Source organism: Lemur catta, chromosome 11 (assembly GCF_020740605.2).
Source record: "Lemur catta isolate mLemCat1 chromosome 11, mLemCat1.pri, whole genome shotgun sequence".
Taxonomy (NCBI): Eukaryota; Metazoa; Chordata; class Mammalia; order Primates; family Lemuridae; genus Lemur; species Lemur catta.
In genome coordinates this window covers 25,054,787-25,077,751 of record NC_059138.1, presented here as the reverse complement: position 1 = coordinate 25,077,751, position 22,965 = coordinate 25,054,787, and the positions used below count along the sequence as shown (strand labels likewise).

Genomic DNA, 22,965 nt, shown 5'->3' with positions numbered 1-22,965 from the left:
AATGGGACTTTGGGCTGTTTCTCTGGAGTTGAGGTGAATGGATTCTATTAATATGTGTAGGAGGAAGGATAACAAAACAACTTGGTAGCGATAGGGGTGAACTATGGCAGATAATCTGACTATCACAAATCATGCTTTCGCTACTACAGAACTGTTGCCAGTAAGCATCTAGTAAACCAAGGGCCATATTTTCTAGCTCCTCTTGCATCTAAGTAGGATAGGAAAGTTCTACCTAATGGAGTGAGAGAAAAGTGATACACGTCACTTTGGGAAATGATGGTTAAGATATAGGTATGCCTCCTTTACCCCTCTTTATTTCTCTGCCAGCCAAATACAGAGAGCACCAATGCCCTAGGAAATGAGAGAGCAATAAAATGGAAGAAACCATAGTCCTGACTCACCACGTGGAAGGATGCCACACTTCTATCAGGAATACCCACAGTAAACTGTTACATGGGTGATACTGTTTTGAACTACAAGTTGTCACTTGCTTGTTACAGCTTTTAGCAGTATCCTAACTAGTACATTAATAGTGTTTTGCTTCACAAATTATTCACAAATAAGTGCTTAAAGAATTGTTTTTCATGATAAGCACTTCCACTTCCACAGAACTTGGAGGAATGTGATGCACCAAATTCAAGGGGGAAGAGTGTTTCAGGAAGTAGCCATTGGCGTGTCTGATGTTGCCAATAACAGTAATTAACAGATTTAACAGATATAAAAATTTACTAAGAATCCTTTTGTACTCTGGGTTAACATCTAAATTAAATTATAGCCCTATACAAAAGTCAGCTTCTTATATCATTTAGCAAATGATTTTGTTCTTTGCCATTCATTTATCTTGACTTTTCAATACATATTTCTGCTTCTTCTAGTTTATTTTTGTTACCAACACTTTAAATGTCTTGTCAGTTAGCATGACACAAAAAATTTTATGATTTCTTGTCTTAAATATAAAGCCAATGTATCCTCTTCATGATGAAATGTTAACAATACTTGCCATCTTTGCTAAGGTATAATGTAAAACAAAATGTTTTTTTAGGCTTTGTTTAAAATTCTGTCAAATTTAATATACAGGAAGAAGTAAAACTTAAAAGAATTAAATGTAAAATATACAACTACATACGGACATGTTTAGGTAATATAAGGTTCAGAAGGATCTTTCTCTTAAATTACACTTATATAAGCTGGTGCCTCTATATCATTTCTCTTCTATTGAGATACCTTGATTAAAGCCAAGCCATGTGCATTTGTGTGCATATCACATTAATTAAACTTTGTGATCTATGAATTCAAGACTATCTAAATTTCTAAACTCTATTACAACAAACACCTGAAAAACTAAAATGCAAAACAGAAAACACGGGGTGGGGGAAGCTAGAAAAACAGAGAGGCTACACAGGCCGTGTGGCTAAACAATTCACTACCTTTTCCCATAAATATCTCTTATCCTAAAGAAAGAGAAAAGATCCTATGATCACTGCAATTGCACTGTATCTTATAATAAAATAACAGAGATATGTATTTGGTAAAATTCTAGCTCAAAGATGTGTGTCATCAGCAATTCTTGAGCAAATTGGAACGCCTTCATAGAGGAATTCCTGTTTCATTTGGGAGTCTTTCATTTGGGAGTCTAAAAGAACACATAAGATTTATAAGGCATACCAGGGACAAAATGAAAAATAAAGACCTGGGATCAGTTGGAACCAAACACTTTAACAGTGGCACCCTATAAAAAGGCACATAATTCTGATGCTGACATTCTTACCTAGTTTCTTAAGCTCTTCCCCCCAAGCTTGGTTTTCAGCTCTTTCTCTGTTCCCTGGACATACCCTCAGTCAGAATCAATTGCTTACCATCAAAAGAACTTTAATCAATACCAACGTTCATTACATTTTCTGCCATGGCAATTCTCTTTATGTCCTCAAAAGCTAAGCAGAAGACATTGTGGGCACCAACTTTTAAGAGTTAGGGAAAAGCAAGTGGACTCTATAATTGAGACCAGTGACCAAGGAGGCAGAAGAAAATCAGAAGGATATGACGCACCAAATTCAAGAGGGCAGAGTGTTTCAGCGAGTAGGAAGTGGCCACTGGTGTCAAATGATGATTAAGAGGTCAAGCATGGTAGGGCCTGAAATGTTATTGCTTGGCTGCAAAACAGAAAGGTCACCAGAGATCTCAGCAAGAGAAAGTTTAGGTGAGGTGAGACAGCAAGAGTTTGAGGGACAAATTCTGTTTGAGGAAGGAAAGAAGACTTCACTTAAGGCTTCAGTTAGCCAAGATCAGGTAAGCTGGGCAAACTCATTTTGGCTGGAAGGGACACTGTGTCCAAGAGCAAGAAGGATGAGGGTACAGCCAGGTGGGTTAAAGAGGAAACAGGTAGGTTGTACTTACAGATGAGACCAGAAAGCCTAGAGATAGACTGTAAAATGTGTTTCACTATGTGGGTACGTTATATATAGGCAACATGCAGTCAAAAGATGTCAATGAGCCAGAGAATGACAACCAAATTTTCATACTCTTGAGTAAAGAGTAAACCCCTCACTATCTTACAGAAGGGTCATGTGACTCACATGTAGCCAGGTGTTCTCACACCCAACTAAGAGATGAATTGGCCTTAAAAATGTATCTTTAAAACAAAGAAGAGAATGAAAACTTACTAGCTGAAATTATATTTCAATTTTTGATTAAAAATCCCTTTTGCTGACAGACGGTCTTGAGACAAAGGGTTTTATAAGCAAATGCCTGAGGGAACATCTCTCCAGATCAGTAGAGCCTATCTCTATGAGAAACTTTGAATTTTGGGGTTCAGTTGACATTTCTCTTCCTCATTCAATTGAAAGAGATTTTATAGTTTAGCAAAGATTTGCAATAACTCTTCCTTGCGAGCCCTTCAAGTATCTTCTTGACAAGTAGGATCTTGAGATAGTATATATTGTGAAAGGACTACTTGAATTTCCTTCATTTCAATAAATACTTATTTAGTAGAGGTTAAGAATCAGCAAATATTTGTTTCAACATCAGAACCCATACAGTGTATGAAGAAGATCAATCAGATGGTGTTTCTGAAAGAAATCTATATCCTTCCATAGTAACATTTTCCAGTGTTTTAAGACATTTGGGGTTGCTTAATCTGAATTATTTCTCCTTTGATTTAATATCAACAGTTCTTCTACTTAGTTGGAACAAAGAGCACCTGCTCCCTCTCACTAACACAATGCTCTTTTGTATACTGAAAGATTAGCATTAAGTCTTCTGTCAACCTTACTGTCTGTGGGACAAATACAGTACCCTTTATTTTCAAAGCTGGAAAGAATACTGGAATTTACAAAATGAAATTGATAAAACTCCCAACCTTTTACCAAATGTGTACTTGGCCTAACAGAAAAATCACGTATCTTCTTCCTGCCACACAGTACATCTTTTCATAAAAAGGCCTTTTTTTAAAATAATAAAATGAAGTAAAAGAAAAAAGGAAAGTATATCTTAAGGATATGCTTTTTTCCCTGATGTTAGCTTATTAAAAGATAGAGATTAGAAGTTTTTTTTTTTTATTTGTATGATGGGGGTTGAGGATAAAACAAAGAAAAGAAGGTGAAGGTATGTAAATTATTACCATTTTTTTTACTGACATTTCTACTTAATAATGAGCTACCATATGAAGGGGCACTTGGCACGCACTTAGCAGCCTATGCTCCTCGAGACAGGCGCCGTTGTGCAGTAGATAAGGTCATTCATTTGTGGTACATATGGCAATTTAAGCCAGTATTTAAGTCTTTCTCTTTTTTTCAGTTTTGATTGAAATTGTATATACTTAAGGTATACAGCATGATGTTTTTATATACATGTACACAGTGAACTGATTTACTAGAGTCAGGCTAATTAACATATCCTTCTCTTCACACTGTTACTGTTTTTTAACATCTCTCAGCCATTCTTAAAACCACACTTTTCTTCACATTCTGTTGTAAACCCTCACCAAGTATTGGTTGGAAAGATGGATGGATGCTTAGAAAAATTTAAAAAAAAGACAAACCTAAAATTGATACTTCATTGAGATGAAAAGAGAAAATAAGTCTTGCCAACTAAAGTAAAATTTAGTAACAGAAAATGATGGTAGTAAAGTCTACGATTCGTATGTCATTTACTTCCCAGTCTCTAAAAATCCATGAAACTCTCATCCTTCCATTTCTGGAACGGGATAGTTAGAATATCTGCCTCCCAAAGACGCCCATATCCTAATGCTCAGGACCTGTGAGTGCGTTACCTTAAGTGGCAGTGGGGAATTAAGGCTGCTAATCAGGAGACGATCCACCAATATAATCACAAAGGTTCTAAAATATGGAAGAGTAAGTGTTGGGGTGACGTGATGTGAAAAAGACTTGACCAGCCATTGCTGGCTTTGGAGATGAAAGGCGGCTATGAGCTAGAAAATGCAAGCAGCTTGCAGAAGCTGGAAAAGGCAAAAAAATGGATTCTCTCCTAGAGTTTCTAGAAAGGAACACAATACTGCTGACATCTTGATTTTAACCCAGAGATCTATTTTGAACTTCTGGCCTTCAGAATGGTAAGGTAATAAATTTGTATTATTTTAAGCCACTAAGTTTTTGATAATTTGCTTACAGCAGCAACAAGAAACTAATGCAAAGACAATAAAAGCTGAGATTTGATCATAAAAGAAAATTAAACTTACCTTTTATATTTCTTCTCCTAAGTGTGTGATTCAAAGCTATTTTTACACATAAATTTCATTAGCTTTGTTTGCTTAATTTGTGTGTGTGCACTTATTTCTCTCACATTCCTGAAGCACTCTGCTTGTATGAAATATTTTGAAAATATATAGTTTTCTCTCACTTTTGTATTGATTAATGTAGTTAAATCAAAGTTTTGACTTCTATTATAATAAATCAAAAACTGTTTAAAGGTTTAACAATGAGGCTGATTATTTTGGTTACTAGAATGTAAGACCATCAGGCTTATATTTCTAAAAAGTTTCAAGTTCCATATGCCCAAATAATTAAGGATCATTTAGATTCTGAAAGATATAACTAAGTTTGTCAGTCACCATATTTTTCATGGTTCAGTTAAGGGTAATGTCCTTTATTAATCTTCATGTATCACTTTTTTGCTTGTAAGGTATTCATTTCATACTTCTCCTTGGATGGAGCAATATCCTCCAGCACAGCTACATCTGTGTCTTTAAAGACTTTTCTAGACAGGAAAGCATCATTCTTATTCTTGATCTATTCCCCTCAACCATAAATTATAGTATGAATAGCAGTAACCTTTACATTTCCTTACCTATACAGTTTCTATTAGAGGACGCTGCATGGTAGCTTTATCATGTTTCTTTTCACTAGCCTGGTTATAATAATGCCTGCCATTTATGGAGAACCTTTCAACTGGGTGCTTTGTGAAATTTAAATTAATTCTCACATGACTCTTAAAAGGTAGGCATTATTTTCTTATATAAATAACTTGACATTGAAGTTAAATGAATACCTATGGAAAATTCCTTCAAGATAAAAATAAGCACTTTCAATTTTACATCCCTTCCTCAATCCAATATATTATTCCCTTAATTATTTCACAAACATTATAATATTGACTTTAGCTTTGTTCTCACTCTTTGGTTATTAAGTGCTATAAGAATTCTTAGCGCCAAGTCAATTTCTGCCAGTCCATAACATATGATGGTAGAATAGAAAGGAATGGGGTACAAATAATATCTAAACTTGGATAATTGTTTCAGTTGTATCCTTAAACTGAAAAGCATGAAACATACAATTATTGAAGAATGTTTTGGGATTGACTAATTATGGACTACAGGTTAATGTTTATATTAAAAAACAACTACACGTTGAACATCCCTAATCCGAAAATTCAAAATCAGAAATGCTCCAAAATCTAAAACTTTTTGAGTATTAAACATGATGCTCAAAGATCATGCTCAAATTAAATGCTCACTGGAGCATTTTGGATACTGGGTTTTCAGATTAGGGATGCTCAACTGGTAAATATAATCCAAATATTCGAAATTCAACAAAAAAATGTGTATTGATGGGCGCTTGTGTTGTTTCCACATCTTCGCAATTGTGAATTGTGCTGCTATAAACATTTGGGTGCAGATATCTTTATTATAGAATGTCTTTTGTTCTTTTGGGTAGATGCCCAATAATGGATTGCTGGATCAAATGGTAGGTCTACTTGTATCTGTTTAAGGTATCTCCATATTGCTTTCCACAGAGGTTGCAACTAGTTTGCAGTCCCACCAGTAGTGTATGAGTGTTCCGCAAATTATCTACTCTCCCACCCCCAGATCCTTAGCTTTTAATTTACCCATAAAGAAAGCCACTATTTAGGCTAGGTTATTTGTTTTATTAATATTGACTTTGATGTTATATACACATGCAAGACACTCCTATGAGCTTACTCAATATCCCCTTTTTCCTTCCTAAAACAAGCCTGATTTTGTTCAAAGCAGCAATTAGTTAAGATAAAGATACAATCTCCTAAGCCTTTCTTATACCTAAAGATGACAATGTGACATTAGTTTAAAAGATAACTAACCATTTAAACAAATGTAAAAACAATGTAACATGGGTTTATAATGTGTAAAAGCAAAACTTATGACGACCAACAAGAACCCAAATGATGGGAGGGGAGAAACAGAGGTATAATATTGCAAGGTTCTTAAACTATATCTTAAGTGCTATAATATTACTTGAGGTTAGACTGTGATTGAGCTAAAGCAACACCTAAAATAACAAGATAGTTGTCTCTAATAAGCCAACAATGAACCAAAAATGGAATCTTAAAAAATAATTAATCTAAGGCCGGGCGTGGTGGCTCACGCCTGTAATCCTAGCACTCTGGGAGGCCGAGGCGGGAGGATCACTCGAGGTCAGGAGTTCAAGACCAGTCTGAGCAAGAGTGAGACCCCGTCTCTACTAAAAAACAGAAATAAATTATCTGGACAACTAAAAATATACAGAAAAAATTAGCCGGGCATGGTGGCAGATGCCTGTAGTCCTAGCTACTCGGGAGGCTGAGGCAGAAGGATTGCTTGAGCCCAAGAGTTTGAGGCTGCTGTGAGCTAGGCTGATGCCACGGCACTCTAGCCCGGGCAACAGAGTGAGACTCTGTCTCAAAAAAAAAAAAAAATTAATCTAAAAGGAGCAGAAAAGAGAAAACAGATTAAGAACAGATGAGACAAAAAACAAATAGCTAAATGACAGATTTAAGCTTAACCACATCAATAATCACATTGACATAAATAATCTAAATACCCCAATTAAAAGGCAGAGGTTGTCAGACTGAATAAGAATGAAAGACACAATAATATGTTACTTTAAGAAACAAAATTGAATTATAAAGAAACAATTAGATTAAAGGATAGAAAAATATATAACATGATAACCCTAGTCCTAAGAAAGCTCAGGTGACTAGGATAAAGTCAATTTTTAAAGCAAAGTATATTACCAGTGATAAAGAAGGTCATTTTATAATGACAAATGGGTCAATTAACAAAGAGGAAAAAGAGACTCTAAATATTTATGTACTTCATAACAGATTGTCAAGAAACATGAAGGAAAAAAATGATAGAACAAAACTAGAGTCAGAGAGTTCAATACAAATCCCTCAAAAACTGATTTTAGAAAGTAAGTAGAAAATGAGTAGAGATACAAAAGATCTGAACAACTTTATCTGCCATTTGTGAAACACTCGACTGAACAATAGAAGAATACAGTCTTTTCAAGTGCAGAAGGAACATTGACCTAGTAGATCATATTCTGGGGTATAAATCAAGCTTTGACAACTTTTAAAAGGATTAAAGCCATATAATATGGATTCTCTAAATGCCACAGAATTCCATTAGAAATCAATGACAGAAAGAACTCTGGAAAACCCTCAAATGTTTGGACACTAAATAACAGATTTCTAATAACCCACAAGTTGAAGAATAAAGCAAAACAAAAGTTAGACGGTATTTTGAACAAAACAGAAATGAGGAAAAAAAAATTGTGGGATGTCACTAAAGCAATCTGGGAGGGCATGCAGAATTTATAGTACTAAATACCTATATTAAAAAAAATATTTCTCAACTCGATGATTTCAGCTTTTATTTTGAGAAATAGAAAAGATATCAAAAATTAAAACCAAAGGAAATAAAAGAAATAATAAAGATCCAAGCCAAAAGGGATTAAATAAAAATCAGCAAAAAAAACTTTATCAATCTGATGGAAAGAATCTACCAAAAGCCCCTAGCTAATATTATACTAAGTGATGAAAGACTGAATACTTTCCCCACAAGGTCAAGACCACGATGAGGATATGCACTTTTCCCCACTTCTATGCAACCCTGTATTAGAGGGATTCTAGCCAGGACATAAGGCGCAAAAAAAAAAGTAAAGAAAGGTATCTAGATTAGAAAGTAAAAAGTAAAACTGTCTTTATTTGTAGACAATATGGTCTATGAAGAAAAATTAATCTATAAAATACTACTAGATCTAGTGAGTTTAGCAAGGTTGCAGGACATAAGGTCAATTTGAGCTGGGCATGGTGGCTCGCACCTGTAATCCTAACTACGTGGGAGAATTGCTTGAGCCTAGGAGCTCGAGACCTGCCTACTACTGGTACTACCATCACCCACATGAAACCACCATGGAGGATGCCTATTTATAACTTGCTGAGCCCCTTTCAGTGGCAAGAAGGTAAGATATGCTTTCCTCTTTGACCTCTATAGTGGAGAATCTGGCCAGCTCCTCCCAGGACTGAAGCAGACTCACTGAGGAACAACTAACTGGTGCATGTTATCAAGTGTCCTTTCCTTCAGAGTCAGACTGAGAATGACAAGTCATCTCCTATAACACTTCACAGCATGTGATTTATAAGCCACACATAATTAACTGCTGCTAGAAAAAAATATTTAGAAACGATTTGCATCTTATATGAGTTACCCCTGGGCTCTTCACCTGTCCATGGCCCTGCTTCCTGTCACTGGCATGGTGACTTAGATTAGACTATCAAGTCTCCTGAGGAATTGCTAAATGGAAGGATTTAAGGAGGAGGGAGAACTTTTCTGTGATTTTCAGTTTCAGAAAAGCTGTACACTTGCTAGAACAATAAAAGTCCCCTGTGTATGGTGAGTTGAATTAGACACATATGAAATGCAACAGGATTTCCATTCCATTTTTTGGCAAATGATATTAATTTACCAGCTATAGTAGCAGTATCTAGAGCTATTTCAATAACACTTCAATTGTGCTTTCAAATTGAAGAAAAATACTTATGATTATGATTTCACTAGCAACTTCTCTAATCCTTTTTGACTCATATGAAGACATACAATGCTGGAAATTCTTTTTAAATCCTCAACATAAATTTTGTCTGCTTAAGAAAAGGCCTAAAGTGATTTTTATTAATTTAACCTTATAATTATTTACGAAAAATTAGTACGGTTAATTATTCAATAAAACATCTTTAATCTATTCCAGATATATTATTTTGTATATTGAATTTAGATATTCTACAATGACTACCTATAAACTAGGCAATTAGGGACATGTTTTTTAACTCTATGGCCCAGTTATATGCATGAGATACCCAGCTAAGTATGCTGTATGTGGCTTAAAGAATTAGTGTTGCTCCTGAAAATAGCATAAATGAAAAACTCATAGAGAATTCAACTTAACCAGAGCTATATAAATAGGAAAAAAAAAGATATATCCGGGAAAACAAGAGGGATAAGAAAGGATAAATTAGACTGCCCAGTGCATTCCTAAAGCAGTATCTTTCTCCTAAGAAAACAGCTGTTTGAACATGTCTTTACATAGCTTCTCCTGTCTAGTTTCAGAAATAAACAAAAATTATGCATATCTAACTCTTCAGATAGGTCTCGTTCCATGCTTAATAAAGCAAATGGAAGAAACAAATTGATGAAAAAGACAAATATGCAAGCTAATTTTTACTTGTACATTAAAATGTGACAAGCTGCTTGAAAGACAATAGTTTGTTTCAATGGAATAATCAGTTCAGCAAAGCTAATTTATTTTAATATTTAAAGTGTATCTGAAATTAACCATCACCTGCTGTTTCCATATAGTATTTACATTTGTAAAATAAGCATGATGACTATCATTTTATTAGGTATGACCATCTCCATATTAAAAAATGTTACACAGAAGTACACATAGGAAAAAAAAAAAGAAAAATGTGTAAAATGAAAACCTTAATCTCAGGAATATTATTGCTTCCAAAATGTGTATCTAAGAGGTAAGCAAACTTTTACCTTTTTGCTATCTTGAATATTATTTAATCAAATTAGAAAAAAGATGATCTGGCTCTACCCCTGTGAAAAGGAAAATAGATTCTCTGATTTGTACGTTCTTCCCATCCCCATGGAAGGAGAGGAATCAGCATCCTTCTATACAGACTGATGATGCAGTACCAAGGCCATAAACCCAGAGTATATGAATGGACAATAATAGGTTCTCTGTCCAACAACTGTCAGAAAGAATGTCTTTGTAGCAACACTTCTAAAACTAGAAAGTGATTTTGCTAAATCCTCCATATTTTTCTTTTGTACTCAAGAATGCCATTTGGCAAGTTAAATAGTTACCCAGGAGTATACTGTACAGTAATTAATTCTGAAAGATGCAATGGAAAAGGCATTGCCCACAAAGAGATGTCTCATAGGATTATTACTTAGATTTTTATTTAGCTATGTTAGGTAAGCCTTGCTTTTCAAGTTTTTCAGGACAAAATCATCTTAATTATGATAAACTATATACTTTGGGATGCTTGACTGGTTAGCTATTTATCTGTTAGGACATACTCATAATTGTTTCCTGAGAAAAATCTCTGTTCTGCCTCCAGGTATTCCCTTAGCACCTGGTGGAAGGTTGGCCACCAATTCGGATGAAAAATCTCCATATGCCACCTCCGTTTCCATAAATAGGTATTTGCATCTGCCATCCACAAACAAAATTTGCATGCCAAGCACTTGCCAAAGAACATAACCTTCAACTACCCAATGCCTATGATTTTGACTATCATTTCACAAATCTATATGCTATGAAAGATCTTTTTTCTCTTATCTTATTAGTCACTGGTTCTGAACCTGCTTGCACATTAGTATCAATGATACTATCAATATTTGTACCAGTACTTCTAAACTCTATGCATATATCAGTATTCCCTGGGAAGTATTTAAAATACTCCTTCCTGGGCTCACTCCAAACTAAAAGAAAAGCTTGGGCACAGAACGTGATGAATCTTTTCAAAGTCTCTCCAAGGCAATTCTTTTTCTAACAACTGTTAGAGATAATGTTTTTATAGCAACAATTCTACAACTAAAAAATTATTTTGGTGAAACCTCCAAAACATATTTTGTACTGAATCACACCATTCAACAAGTTAACTAGTTACTAGGAGTATATATTGTACAATAATTCATTCACAAATAAAAGTATACTGGCAGCTGGAGAGTACTCTAAAGAGATTAAAATCATTGCATATGATGATAAAATGATATATAATGTCTACAATGTATAAAATGACTATGTATAAAATGACTTTAGCTTAAATAATACTTGATGCCTGCTTTAAGTCATAAAATTAAATTGGCCTACATCATAATCTGTACAACACTTTCGAATGTCCTCATCCTAGCAGGTGCACCCATTTAATGATTGGTTTAGGGGACAGACCCTGGGGTCAGAAATCCGAGTTCAAAACCTGGCTCTTACACTTGCTGAGTGGTCTTAACCAGTCTGATTCTCGTACTTTCCCTATCTAAAAATGGAATGTTACCATCATCCTCATAGAGAATTAAATGGGATTATGTTCGAATAGCGAGAAGTAATACTAACCATTAAACCAATAAAATGACAGAGAAGTAGAACTAGAAAAGATAACAGAACTTTTCTTTTACCTTGCTGTATTTACAGGTGAGGCGTCTGAGATTGAGACCATAAACATCTCCAGATAAAGTCACTTAAGAAGTCAGCTGAGTCAATCTTAGGCAGTTTGGCAAAACTAATCAAATAAGCCTTTTAGTTAGTTGCTTAGATGAAAACTATTATCTGATAGCTTTGTTGATGAAAATCTCTATAATGACTGAACCTGCAGTTTCTTCAGTGGTTTTCACTACTGGAATAACAGTAACAACCTTTAGCTTCTATTGCACTGGGTTACTTTTTGAACATAGTAGTCAGATATTCACACTTACTGGAATATATTCTAAAGACAAAAAGAGTGGCAAAGTAGTATTCACCTTTACGATGTAAGTTTGTTGTCATTAGTGGTACTGATATGATATTTCTGAAGCTATTTTGTATGTATTTTAAGACAGAAAATGAGTAAATATATTGATGCCAGTAAACTCATGATTTTTTAAAAAACGTATTTCTTAACCAGGAAGTGATGATATGTAGGATGTTGGTTTCTAAATTCCATTATCACTAACAAAAAAACCCCCCAAATACCAGTGTTGATTATAGGTCTGATGCAGGAGGTATATAAGCTGAGCCTGTAACATCTCATGTTCCAGACAGCAAAGACTGATAGGTCCATAATTAAAAAGAAAAAAATAAGAAAAAAATGGAAAAGAAAAGGAACACATACACAACACACACACACGCATAGCCCCTTTGCCACAATCTGATCATCAAAAATAAATAAATGACATAAACTGATTATAACACATTGAATTTTTAAAAATCCATGAATCTGTAGATAAAATACTCGGTGAAAGGTGGTTACAGAAAACTTTCTCAAATTAATACCCACAGCTTATTAAAACCAAAATTTTAAAAAGGTACCTTTAAAATGGAGAGAACTGGCAGATGCCACCTTAACCAAGTGATCATACTTAATTAACATCACTAATCCTGGGAAAAATTGTCACCAACATGGCTTTTGATACAACTCAATGGGAAGCACAAAACATCACGTAGGTGGTAGTTTTGCCAAAGATGTTTACTTGACTCCAGTCATGAAAAAACAAGACAGATCCAGAATGAAGAACATTTTATAAAAGTAGTTTGGAATCCTCAAAAATGTGATTATAATAAAAGCCAAAAAATAAAAAAAATTAAAAAAGGCAGGGAGGCACTTAAAATAAAAGAGACTGAAGAGTCACGATAATCCGATGCAATGCAGGATCCTGGATTCAGTACCGAATTGTATCCTGGACTGGGGGGGAAAACCCCAGCTTTTATAGACATGCTGGGATAATTAGAGAATTCTGAATATTGACTCCCCACTTACTCAATCCTTGGCAAACCCTACACTGTTCCATTCCTACAGTTTTCTAGCACGAATGGAATCATACAATATATAGTCTTTTGGATCTGGCTTCTTTCATTTGCATTTAAGCTTCATCTATGCTGCATGAATTAATAGTTTGTTTCTTTTGATCACTGAGTAGTATTCCACTGTATGGATGTATCACAGTTTATCCATTCCATAATAATATTGAAGAACATCTTGACTGCTTCCAATTTTTAGTGATTATGAATAAAACTGTTATAAACATTCACACACGGACTTTTGTGTGGACACAAATTTCATGACCCTGTGTATAAAGACCTAGGAATGCAATGTTGGAGTCATATAGTAAGTCGCACTTAAGCTGTCTTCCAAAGTGGCCGTATAATTTTGCATTCCCACTAGCAATGAATGACAACTTCTGTTCTGCATCTTCCCTAGCAGATTTGTTATTGTCAGTTTTTCTGTATTTTATCCATTTTAGTAGGTGTACAATAGTACCTTGTTATGGTATAAACCTATTTTAAGTGCTCTGCTGCTGGTCTTTCAAATTTAAATGCTACACAAATTTTTAATTAAAACCATCTGGGGGATGGACACACTTGAAGCTCTGACTCGGGGGTGGGCGACAATGGCAATATATATAACCTGAACATTTGTACCCCCATAATATGCTGAAATAAAAATAAATAAATAAATAAACTTCACTTTAAAAATCAAGCTCCCCAAATACATATTCATAAGATTTTAGACTATATATTTCAGATCATGTAAGGCCTTTTCCTTTAAATTAAAAAAAACTATTGTTTTCCTAATTATAAAAGTGGATGAATATATAGAAGACATTGCAAATAGCCATAACATCCAGAGATGACCAATGGTTTCCTCTAATTGTGTGTATGTACATGTGCATTCAGACCAAAAGACATCTAAAGACCTAAAGTAGGTCTATGAGTCTGAGAAAGCAAGCCAGGTGTAAATGCAGAATGAGAGCAAGCAAGGAGGTTACTACAGAAGATAAATTTGGAGAGACAGAGGTCAGTTCATGTAGATCAGGGGTTCTTCACCTTTGGTGTGTATCAAAATCACCAGGAGGGCTTATTAAAGCAGATTGCAGCCCTCCACCCCCAGAGTTTCTGACTCAGCCAATCAAAAGCCTGAGAATTTGCATTTCTAACAATTTTCCAGGTGCTGCTGATGCTGCTGGCCCAGGGCCACACCCTGAGAACTCCCGGTGGGCCTGCTACACTGTGATGAGGAGTCTGATTTTTATTCCAAATGAACTGGAAGATGCTGGAAGATTTTAAGGACAGAATGCTGTGATTTTTTTTGAATTTTGATTAGATCATAGGGCTGAGGTGTGAAGGCTGGATCAGAGGGGACAAGATGACAAATGGGAAAGTGGTAAACACACTATTAGGGAAATGATGGCACCCTGGGTGTGGGTAGTGGAGCTGTTGAGATGTGGATGGATTTAGAATAAACACAGGGAAAAGCTGACAGAACTTGCAAACAGATTGGGGATAAGGGAAAGGAAAGGAGGAACAAGGGGGACATCTAGGTCACTGGCTTAACAACTACCTCTATAGCTGACTTTATAGGAGTATAAATCATAAGTTCTCTTTCAAAAATATCTAGTTGGAGATATCTATTAATATGCAATTGAGAATACCAACTATGCAGGTTGGATATGCAAATATGAATCTCCATGGGAGAGAAATACTACTAATAAAAATTTGGAAGCATTAGCATATAAATGATATTTATGATCTTGGAATCTATTGAGATCATTAGTATAGATCAGTGGTTCTCAAGCAGGGTTGACTTTGCAAGGCCCCCCCAGGGGATATTTGTAATGTCTAGAGACATTTTTGATTCTCTTTCTTGCAGTGAAGGTCGCAGGAAACTTCTGACATCTATTGACTAGAGGCTAGAGATGTTGCTAAATATCATAAAACACACAGGACAGCACCCAACAATGAAGAATTATCTTGTTCAAAATATCAATAGTGCTAAGGCTGGGAAACCCTGGGTTAGACAGAAAAGTTGTCATTCGTGTATGAAGGGAGGAAGGGAACATGAGAGCTTTCTCAGATATATAATTGTGTAGAATATATATCACTTATGCATCTAATTTAAAAACTGCTTAACTATATTATTTGACTGGCAGAGAAATAAACTAAAAATAGCTCAAGAATTAGTCATAGCATTAGAGTTAAAATGGCTGCTGTTAAATACTGAAAAATAGTTAAAATAAGGAAATACATAAGGTAAAATTAATGTAGTAACAGTTTAAATGAAAAACCCTGATTCATAAATCCATAAAGATCATAAAGCCTCTCCAAGGCTCTTGTGTTAGATTATTCTATCTATACGCCTTTGTTGAATTAAAAAATGCACAAATATATAACCAAATGAATTAACAGCACAGCACAGTTCTCTTAGGTATTAACAAATACATGTACCAAGAAAACAGAGGAGGAAATCCGGATTGTGCCTGCAGACTCACCATCTCTGGAGTGTGGGTACAGACTTACAAAATCCCTAGAAATGGAAGAATTCCAACAGCATAAAGGGGGTAGAAGAGGATTTGAAATGAATAGAAATCCCAACTTCAGTTTTTAAAAATTTTCCAATGTATGGAAAGATTCTAGAATCCTTCAACATCTAGCACTGCATAAGCAGTCCATTATTACCAGAAAATTTCAAGCAAGATTTCTGAAGGGTTTATTCTCTGGAAGATACCTATGAATACAGTCTTCAGGTCTGGGTAAGATAGGCTGACATTACAGAAGACAACTTTATAGTCAGTCATCGGAACACATCTACTTCCTAAGTAAGACTGCTGATAACCTTTCATATATACTATAGGAAAAAAATAATTTAATGTTAAAAGGAGTAAGAGGAAGACCTTCTCACAGGGAAAATGGAAGAGGTTAGAGAGGGAAATGACTTAGGAGCTATTCCATGTGAACATAAAGAACAGATGACTTCAAATATAAAGATGAGCCTTTCAACCCATGGACAGAAATGACTGGTTACCTTAACTCTGAATCCAAAGAAGTCACAACTGTGTGACCTTGGACACACAGGGCTGACCATTACTCACCTTTCCCAGTTCTTTGTCTTCAAGGGCCAGGACCCCAGTGCTTTCTGTGAAGAGTTTTACTTTGACCACAGGCAGAGGATGGGTGGTGGTGAAATCTCCTTGTGTTCCCCATCTGTAATGAAGTAACACAGATGTTCTTTAGAATGTAGCATTATTATTATTTTTTTTCTGGAGAGATATGTCTCCATAGAATGTACATTAAGCAATACAGGATCTTTTGTGCTCAATGCGATTTTTATCTTTGTTTTTGTCTCTAACAGACAGCATAGTCAAGAAGGAAAATAACAATAAGCTGTATGGCTTGTAATAGTTAATTAGCTGTTTAAGAAACTACCATGTTGGACTACAGAATAGAGTGTGTTGTAAGAATGTAGGATAAGGGAAAGCGCTATGGATGCAGCCATTGAAATCTATTGTTTTATTAATTCAAATGCACATTATAGCACCATTTCACTGATAGCTGGGAAAAATTCCTAAGGTTCTGTTTATGTAACAGAGATTTTCTCAGAAAACTATTTTTGCATGCTGAAGACTACCCCATCTCTTTTTGGGAAGTCTTTACCAAACATTTTCTTTGCTTTTTAAAAAAATGGGTGTAATTATTTCAGATTTATTACTTTGTATGACTTTTAAAGCTTCTGTCAAAAAGAAATAAATATGCATCATAAAAATATGAGTGTTTTGCAGTCAATTTCCCAATACATTCTCTTAGGAATGAAATAAGTCTGTCGACATCTGGCTTTTCAAATCATCATAACAAAGTAACATGTTTTCTTGGATTATCTTTTAATTAATAGCATCTCGTCTTTACCACATACCGGTTCATTCTAGCTTATTTACAAACTTAGCTGGCACATACCTGATATTAAAAAATCTTATCACTATTTCTCAGAACTCAGAGAACACGGGAATGAGACAGCACAGCATGAAGAAAATGGCATTGAGCAAAATACCACATACAAGGAAAAAAATACGAGATTTAACAAGAAAAGATACATGTTAAAAATAAATCACTGAGTAAAAAAATACCGATCTTCTTATGTTGTCCTATAAAAACAATTTATCATTTTCATGGAACTGTCTATATTTTATAAGACTTATTCAGAAAGCTTGCGACATACAGAAAATTAAGGAAAGCAAATATAATAAAAATTGAACAAATAATTGTGATTATGTTTCCTTCTATTAGAGCATTTAGAATGTCGTAACTAACGTGTACAGTAAAGCAGAGCCCACTTCAATGACTGAAGAAAACTAGCATCTAGTCAGAGTCTATTCCTTTGAAACTAAAGTCATTCATATGCCAGAGGGAAGAGAACGATGCAATTAGAAGGAAAAGCAGCTTAATTTCTATTTTAGACTTCTAGAGAGGGGTCAGCAAAAAGTCTTTTTCACCATTTCACAGAATTAAGATGGTCTGATACAAAGCAATGGTAAAACGGGAATAAAAATAAAAATAGATAATTCAGAATCAAAATAAGGGAGTAAAGAAAACTTTTCATTCTAGTGTGCGTAATCTTAAGCCTGTATACAGTCAGGCAATATGCTTGACAACCCTTGAGTAGATTCCCACGACATATCCTTATCCCGTAGTTAAATTTGGAAGATTAACCCTTGGAAACATTTTCTTATAATTGAAAGCAAAGGTTTTTGGTAGTCATATAAACACAGTGTACTACTTTTTCCCAGAATTTGCTGATCTTTTAAACTAAATTCTTTTCACAAAACTTTTGGGTATTATATTGATATTTTTTCTACTTTAATTTCAAAATCCTTTGAAAGTATTTATACTGATTTCCATGTTCATCTGAAATTCCCAAAGTACTACAATATGATTCCTCAAAGAGAAAAATGAGTTTTGTCTTTTAACCCAGTGCTTCTGATATCCTCAATGAAGGGAAACAGTGTTTCCAGTTCCACTTTGCTAGGCAGAATACGACAAATAACAATGCATATGCAAAAGCTGAGCTCACTCATGGTTCCATGAACATCAGGAAAATCTGTCTATTTTCTGGCTGGATGTAGTGGCTCACACCTGTAATCCTAGCACTTTTGGAGATGGAGGCAGGAGGATTACTTGAGGCCAGGAGTTCAAGACCAGCCTGAGTAACACAGGGAGACCCCCATTCCTACAAAACATTAAAAAGTTATCCAGGTGTAGTGGCACATGCCTGTAGTCCCAGCTACTCAGGAGACTGAGGCAGGACGATCACTTGAGCCAAAAGTTTGAGGTTTCAGTGAGCTATGCTGATGCCACCGCTCTCCAGCCTGGGTGAAAGAGTCAGACACTGTCTCAAAAAAAAAAAAAAAAAAATTGCCTTTTATCTTTGCTCCTTCATAGACACGTATCTTTAAAAACTATTCTATACTATCACCATAGCACATCTCTTTTACTCATTAAAATATTTTTGCGCAATGATATATTTTAAAAAGTGTCCACAAAATGAGGTGCTGTTAAAGATTAAAATGAAAATGAAAACCAACATTCCCACCACTCAGGTTGAGATGGAGAATGTACCAGTACATTAAGAGATTCCCTTTGTGTTCTGCCTTGGTCTCATCTTCCTCTCCCCCCCTCCCTCACTACTCTGAAGTAGCTAGAATCTTCAATTTTGTTTAGAATTCCCTTGAATTTCTTCTTGATGAGAATATTTTTAGTATTTTACCTCTCAGTGTGATCATTGTTCTAGGTTTTTGGTAGATGGTCTTTAACAGGTAAAAGAAATTCCCTTCTGTGTTAGACACACACATGTAAATAAATCTGGATAAATGTGTGTACATAAATAATGTATCATAAATATATATACATGATATATGGAGGATCTATGTTATATATGATAAATATATAAATGATATATGATGAAGATATATGTATATGTATTTATGTATATGTGTAGAGAGAGAGAGAGAGATAAAGAAGACAGGATGTATATCCAGAACTGAATGGGTGCTCTATTTTATCAAATATTTTCCTACATTTATTGAAATAATCAGTAACTGTGGTAGATTATATTCTCTATTTTCTTGCTTTCCAGAGATAAAGTTATTTTCTTTTTTAAAAAAAAACACATTACTGGAATGAATACACTAATATTTTGTTTAGCCTTTTATATAAACATTCATTATTGAGACTGGCCTATAGATTTACTTTCTTGTATTTTCCTTGTTTGGTTTTATTTATGCTGGCCTTATTGAATAAGCTGAAAAATGCTACTTTTTTATTCTTTGGAAGAGTTTGGTAAAAAAAAAAAAAAAAAAAAGGAATTATATTTTCTTAGAACTCACCTATTAAACTCTTTGGACCTGGTATTTCTTTATAAGAAAGAAGATATTTGTTTGCTATTGATTCTATTTCTTCATTGGTTATAGTTATAAGACTACTCAGGTTTTCTCTTTCTCCTTGAGCCAATTTTGATAAGCACTATTTTTCTAGGAATATATTTATTTCATCCAAGGTTTTCAAAACTATTTGTACAAAGTCACAAATATCCTTTTATCTGTTGAATGCCTATAGCATTTATAGTTCTCTTTTTTCATTTGTAATATTTTTCTTTTATTTCTATTTTTAAATTCAATAGAGCTTTGTCTTTTCTATTATTCTTTTTAAACTGCCATCATTTGACTTTGAGGATCCTCTCTATCACATCTTTATTTTCCATTTCATTACATTCTGGTCTGTGTTATTTTATTCTATTTCATCTGTGTTAATCCTGCTGTTTTAAAATTTTAAGTTGAATGTATGCATCATTAATTTTAAGCCTTTCTTCTGTTCTATATAAGCATTTAAAACTACAAATTTCCTTTAATACTTTAACTAAAGCATACCAAAAATTTATAATGTACTATTTTATCATTCAGCTGTTTACAGGTCTGATTTTAGAATTTCTGTATGTATACATTTTTTTCTTATTAAGTGCTTCCTTATTGTATCAGACTAGAGAACTTATTAATCATCTGAAATAATTGAAATTGGCTTTATATTCTAGAGTGTGTGTATAACTTTTCCATAGTGCTCCAAAAGAAAAAAGTATTCTCCATCATGGGTACATTGTTGTGTATATTGCCATAAGATCAAGTTTGTTAACCATACTGTTTAAATCTTTACTGATTTTTGGTACCCTTTATATTACAAGGTAGAAATATTAAAACTTCCCATCAACACTGAGATGTTGTTAATATCCCTTTATATTTTTCTCAACTTCCAATGTCCCATTTGATGAGATAAAAATGTTCAACAGCAACAATATCCACTAAGTATGAACGGTTTATTATCGTTGATGAGATCACAAGACCATGATTACTTTTTAACCATTAGACCTGAGTAAAGTTAGAGAAACAGCACTATGTTAAGAATGGTGATAAGGGACAAACAAGTTTAGAGAAGTCAGACAAGGAACCTCATCAATGCATTTCAGTATATACCATTATTTAGTATAAAACAAAGAGTTAGTTAAAATATACAGGAAAACATTAGTAATCTAGAACCAGGAAAGGAATCCAGGATACCCATTTCTGAAACTAGTATGTCAATTAAGCAGGGCCTGGCAGGCAATCCATAAAAATACATCTACTACACATGAGGTCTGGGACCTCTGGGTCAGGGCAACGAATGCTAATGACCAGTTACTGTGAAATTAAGAAGACTTAAATAATGTGTTTTCAAGCAAGAAGCAGCTGAGGCACAAGGATAATAGCAGATTCTAACTGTAAGAGGCCAGATGACAAGGCTTTTACAGACATTCAACAAAAATGTGCAATTTTAATGGAGTACATAAATATAAAAATGATAGCACTTAATAGTTCTTATAAATTCCAACATTCCACAATACACGTATAAATTGGCACCAATTTAGTAATTCTTCTGTGAAAAATCAAAGTTAAGAAGATACGTACAGTTAGAAAATCATTATTAATTCTAGAATGAATGAGTTAAAACCCAAACCCTCCTCTCACCCCTCCAAAAAAGGTGGGGAAGGAGAGAAGAAGATAATAAGCATATCTTTAATAATCATCATGATGCTTCCTTGTTTCCTACTTAATTGGCATGTTTAAACGCTTTCAGTAATTAATATCAGTTATTATCTTCCTATTTCTCAATATTGTGATAAAAGAATACATTATCTTGCTGTCAATTTGCTTTGACTCAAAATACATTGCTTTTCTCTACTTCTATGAATGTATTATTTATGAGGATTCAGACTTCCAAAGTAAATGTTCAAATGAATAAAATATCTACAAAGCCCCCTTATGAGGACAGCAGGACTTCCTGGCTATGAAAACAGTGAGTAGTTCATATATCAACTGAAATAACATTAATTATGCATTTGCTATTAAATACAGTATATCAGAAATTTGTATACAGAGCCAAAATATATGTTCATATATTTTAAACTAGTAAGGCTACATCTGAGAACTCATTCTAACAAAATAATTTTAAGTATTGAAGAGAGTATAACTGAGAACAATTCGTGACAGCATTTTATGTAACAGCAAAAACTTAAACAATCTAAACATCTACTATTAAGGCAGTGATTATGTAAATTACGGGCATACGATGGAATATTTTCTTGCCATTGATGATGATGGTTATAAAGACAACATAAAAGTATGCGTGATTTAAAGTGAAAAAAAGATGAGAGGATACAAAACTGAATGTATGACTTTTACTCCTTCAAAAAACTTGCTGAGTACCTTGTATGTGGCAGACAATATTCTAGTGTCAGCAACTAAAGTCCCTATCTCTTTGGGACTTATATTCTAATAGGAGATTATAGGTAATAAATAATTTTACTATTACATATCATAATATATATTGCTTCCCACCTCTATCCTATATTCTTAACAACTGGATACCCTCCATCGTCCCTCACAGTAGATAAAAACTAGATTTATAACTGGGTCCTGAAGGATTCTCAAAAATTATTGTGTTTTAGAGTATGTTGAAAATCATGAACAGTAAAACAGTTATGTCAGAGCCATTCGAATTCCCTCAACTCAAAATTCATATTGACACCACATATAATGTATACATAATGTATCTATTCTAATATTTATTAGTGGATTCTATGATTAGAGAAGATAAGTATTTAAAATTAGGCTCAACCTACATTCCTGATCTATAACCAGCATTACAGAATTAAAGTATATATAACTTCAATAATTATTTCATCATTTTCTATTTAACTCTTGTTTATGGAATTCTTAAATGTATAGTTTAAAAACACGGGATAGCTGGTTCAATCAATTTGATTTATAGCTTGATCTTGACATCTTGCTTAACCAAAGATTATATGCATATTAACCTGTATTTCTTTTGAATGTTTCCATTGCTTAAATCTTTGAGTGTCTGAAATTTAATAGTGATATGAAATGGCAGTTTTACTTAATTTTTCATATGTCCCCATCTCATTTGGTTAAGAAGTCAAGTATATTTATAAAATTATATAAACTTGGGTTTGGTTTTGAACTTTATGTCCTACAGATCTCTCCTGAGCTGTGCTGTACTACTTTAATTATTGTAGCTTTATAAGATGTTATGATACCTGTTAGAACAAAAAGGAAAGAGGTATTTTCAACTTATTATA

At 34.1% G+C, this 22,965-nt stretch overlaps 1 protein-coding gene across 5 annotated transcripts in view; it reads right to left on the bottom strand.

Annotated features, from left to right (window-relative positions):
- Positions 1–22,965, bottom strand: part of CADPS2 (calcium dependent secretion activator 2) — a 438,625-nt gene that overhangs the window by 214,641 nt on the left and 201,019 nt on the right. For all 5 annotated transcript variants that reach the window (XM_045564928.1, XM_045564925.1, XM_045564927.1 and 2 more), the window contains exon 7: positions 16,382–16,493. In XM_045564928.1, the coding sequence (XP_045420884.1) occupies positions 16,382–16,493 (112 nt within the window). The remainder of the gene's footprint in view (positions 1–16,381; positions 16,494–22,965) is intronic.